This window comes from Mizuhopecten yessoensis, unplaced genomic scaffold (genome assembly GCF_002113885.1).
Source record: "Mizuhopecten yessoensis strain PY_sf001 unplaced genomic scaffold, ASM211388v2 scaffold10121, whole genome shotgun sequence".
In the NCBI taxonomy this organism is placed as follows: Eukaryota; Metazoa; Mollusca; class Bivalvia; order Pectinida; family Pectinidae; genus Mizuhopecten; species Mizuhopecten yessoensis.
In genome coordinates, this window is record NW_018408389.1 from 16,061 (window position 1) to 20,459 (window position 4,399).

Sequence of the window (4,399 nt, forward strand, 5' to 3'; positions counted from 1 at the left end):
CGTTTTCTGTTGTCTGAACCAAAAGTGAGATGCCCTATTTATATCAGACATAGATTAATGTGGAAACATGGAAAAATATAAATATAAACTGATAAAGTAATAATTGAAATAATTTGTTCATTGTTATTTATATCAGCATATTGTATTTTACTGTCAAAGGGCGAAAAACTAACTGGTATACAGTACACCTAGCTACCTGGTATTTATTCTCTGATAATCTGTATTGATCACAACTTTTGTATCCATATAGACGGTCCATCGAGTGCACAGCTGAACATGAGGGGGGTGTTTCTACATGTGTTGGGAGACGCCCTGGGGTCGGTGGTTGTTGTCGTGTCTGGACTGGTCATCTGGTTTGTAGAAGACGACTGGAAGTATTATGTGGATCCTGCTATGAGGTAAAGTATTATTTTATTCATGTGATGGTCGTACCCTGACTTGTTCTTTAAGGATCCCCATCCCTCCGCCTAAAAATGTAATGAGGCATTGTTTTTTTTCCCCTACGGCATCACTATTGCATAGGCAAATCATTTCTGAACAATAAACCATACCTTGCGGAAGTTTCTTCAGATGTTTTGGGAAATTATGAAATTTTGATTGACCAAAATGAAACAAAATATATATTATTTGATTCAACAATGGTTTATTAGAAATATAACACATAAAAAATAATAACAATGTCAATATTGATGAATAAAACACACAAAAAATGAGTAATTTTCTAACAGTAATACAAAAACAAACAAAATGCCCATTACATGAATCAATAAAATTCTGAGTGCCAATGCAACACGTTTATGACAACAAAAAGAAAACTAAGGTGACAAAAATAAACATCTTGCAGACTTAATTATTATAAAGATACATTAAAACTAAACAAAAAAGAGAGACAACTCTTACATTTGTACCAATAATAATTCTAAATCCCAAAAAGTCATAATACAATATAGCACTTTTTGTATACAAATATAATACAGTAGGAATTACCAACCAATAAAATTACTTCAAATGTAATAACCAATATAAAACAAATTGCACATTGTGTATGGATATTAACATTATAACAAACAATGTACTTTACTGTGTCATAGCAAAAATGTCACAATGAACAACAACAGCAAAGTTCCACATACTTTACACAACAATAATAAATTTCTACATACTGTACAAAGACCATACCATGTTGTGATATAAAAAAAAATCATGCACTACAACAATAATAAACTGTCACATTCTGAACAAAACAATAATAAACTGTCACATTATGAACAAAACAATAATAAACTGTCACATTATGAACAGATAATTATAACAACATACCATATTGTGATATGGATTTTTTTCGAACTATATAGGTATAATAAACTTTTGCATTATGTACAAATAACAACATACCACTGTATAGCAATAATAAACTTTGTCATTATATACAGATAACAACATACTATATATATTGTGGTATAACAAATATCACACCATACAATAATAGTAAACTTTTACATCATGTACAAATAACAACATACAATATTGTGGTATAAAAACATCACATTGTAAAAATAACACTGTTGTATGTAATATAAAAAAGGAACTTGAAATAAAGGTCTATTGAGCATATAATAACAAATATAGAATATAATCTATACACTAACTTGTATGTATAAAATACTTCTCAGGCCAAAGTGTCTTTCCTGTTGGGTATTGCACAACCGTAGCCTAGTACCGCATTCCTTCAACCGTAGCCTAGTACCGCATTCCTTACAACCTTTCTGGTCCAGGTATTCAGATAACACCGCGAGTTCAACCACTCGTCTACCCTGCGACAAGGTTAAAAAGTTACTGGCATATTCGTGATCACTAGTACTGTAGGGATCTTCATCAGACGTCGGTGTCGGCTCATCAGTCAAATTGTCAGTAGTATGGGCCACAGAAGTCAGCATTGTGTGAACGAGTGTCACTTTGTTTCGTCGCATTGTCGTGGTCTAGCAGTTGATATTTGACATTGTGTTTGTTATTATTGTCAGTTAATGCGTTTAGTTTACATTTAAAGCGACCGTTTTTGTGTCGGCCATGAGATGACTGCCACGACGACATTGTTTACATTGCTATGACAGCTTTTCCCACACTCTCGCGATTGGAGATTTTCAACGTAAGGGACACAACTCTGTTGTCGAAACGTTATTCAAACGAAGTCTATTGAAGGGAAGATAACAACATTGTCGAAATGGTAATCAGTGGCAAGTGACTCGAACACTGAAAAACAACAGTGGAAATCTTTAGTGTTTTGCTCTGCCTGGGACGGGGATCCTTAAAGTAACATAATCAGCAGACATGTTTTGTGAAATTAAAATATATCAAAGGGACATGACCCATTAGTGTATAACTATTTGTACATTGTATTATCTTTGAATTTTTGAATGTCTAAAACAAATTTTCTCCTTAATCTTTTCAGTGTTGTCATGGTTATTATCATCCTCTGCACAACTGTACCATTATGTAAGTATACAATTAACTCAATATGGTGTAGGTTTGTAGGAAAAAAATCAGTATTAGTAGAAAGCTTTATGGTAATTTGTTCCAGTATGAAAAACTTTCTAAATCCTCCATCAGTACAACCATGGATACAAAATTCCCACGATAATAATAAAAAGAAATTGCCTGATTATGAGTTGAAATGAGAAGTGTCTTGACTGTCTCAGCTTTAGCCTGCAGTAAGCAATTAGCCAATCACTATACCTATTTTGAAGTCATCCTGTATCCATGCCTAGAAATAATTGTGCCATGGTAAAGCTCACACTCTTTTTTAATGTTTCAGTGAAAGAGTCCGGGTATATACTTTTACAAGCAGTGCCTGATCATATACAACTGGAGGAAATTGAGAACAAATTAAAAAAGGTAATTTAGCCAGATTGTGCAACATATTACAACTATTGTCCCTTTTCTTCTTCTTTTTGTTAAGACCAAAGAAAATAAATTCTTTGTTTCCACTTGCCCTATATATCTACCTACCCTACTTTTTGGTGTGTATATGTCAACTCTCCCATTTTCATTGGGAAACTTCTGATATTTTATCGAATATCAACAAAACAGAAAATCCATCTTTGGGGGCAGAAACCTCCTGATATCAATCAATAGTCATGTTTGATATCCTTGTCTTGTCAAATTAGAGTTTCTTGAACAGTGAGAGGCCATATAACTGATAATTAGGGGGCTTGACCACGCCAGTCCCTCAGCAGCTTTACAGTGTTAAAGCAACTGATCAGAGGACTAGAGAGTACAACTGCTTGTTTATAATTACGTGAGAGCAATTGAGATTACAAAAGGTCAAACACTGCAGATGCAAATCAAATCCTTTACAAGTAACTTATCACAAGTCAAATCCTTAACAAGTAACTTATCACAAGACAAATCCTTTACAAGTAACTTATCACTAGACAAATCCTTTACAAGTAACTTATCACAAGACAAATCCTTTACAAGTAACTTATCACAAGACAAATCCTTTACAAGTAACCTATCACAAGACAAATCCTTTACAGGTAACTTATCACAAGACAAATCCTTTACAAGTAACTTGTCACAAGTCAAATCCTTTACAAGTAACCTATCACAAGACAAATCCTTTACAAGTAACTTATCACTAGACAAATCCTTTACAAGTAACTTATCACAAGACAAATCCTTTACAAGTAACTTATCACAAGACAAATCCTTTACAAGTAACTTATCACAAATCAAATCCTTTACAAGTAACTTATCACAAGACAAATCCTTTACAAGTAACTTATCACAAATCAAATCCTTTACAAGTAACTTATCACTAGACAAATCCTTTACAAGTAACTTATCACAAGACAATCCTTTACAAGTAACTTATCACAAGACAAATCCTTTACAAGTAACCTATCACAAGACAGGAGTGAATGTAGGCATACCTCATTACAAGTAACTGTGAACAGTCGTCTGTCCTGCTTGGTCCCAGAATGCTTTGAATACAGGATAAATGTACATCCAGACCTGAAAATGTGCTGAAATGTTTATGCCAAAATGTCTGCACAACACTCCCTGAATGAAGATGACTTTGGACTGTTTTTTAGATTGAAGGAGTAACAGAAATACACGAGTTCCATGTATGGCAGCTAAGCGGCAACAAACTGATTGCATCTGTACACATCCCAATGCAAACTGTTAATGTAGAGGAGTTTGATGTCATTGCTGTGAAAGTCAAAAAAGTGTTCCACACAGTTGGGATTCATTCCTGTACCATACAGCCTGAATTTGGGGAGGTAAGACTTCTTAAAAAGTAATATGTGTAAAGTTTTGTATATATTTGATATTGTAACTCTACTTGCTAAAGTTTGTAGATTAAATTTGAGAAAAGTTCACTCTTATGAATATATAT

The 4,399-nt window shown here is 33.5% G+C and overlaps 1 protein-coding gene across 1 annotated transcript in view; it reads left to right on the plus strand.

The window, feature by feature from the left end:
• LOC110459578 (zinc transporter 1-like) overlaps positions 1-4,283 on the plus strand; it is a gene marked incomplete at its 3' end in the record, with an annotated part of 7,323 nt that extends 3,040 nt beyond the window's left edge. The window contains exons 3-6 of the mRNA XM_021511908.1: positions 193-398; positions 2,450-2,493; positions 2,813-2,892; positions 4,095-4,283. Of these exons, the coding sequence (XP_021367583.1) occupies positions 193-398; positions 2,450-2,493; positions 2,813-2,892; positions 4,095-4,283 (519 nt within the window). The remainder of the gene's footprint in view (positions 1-192; positions 399-2,449; positions 2,494-2,812; positions 2,893-4,094) is intronic.
• Between the last annotated feature and the right edge of the window lie 116 nt (positions 4,284-4,399).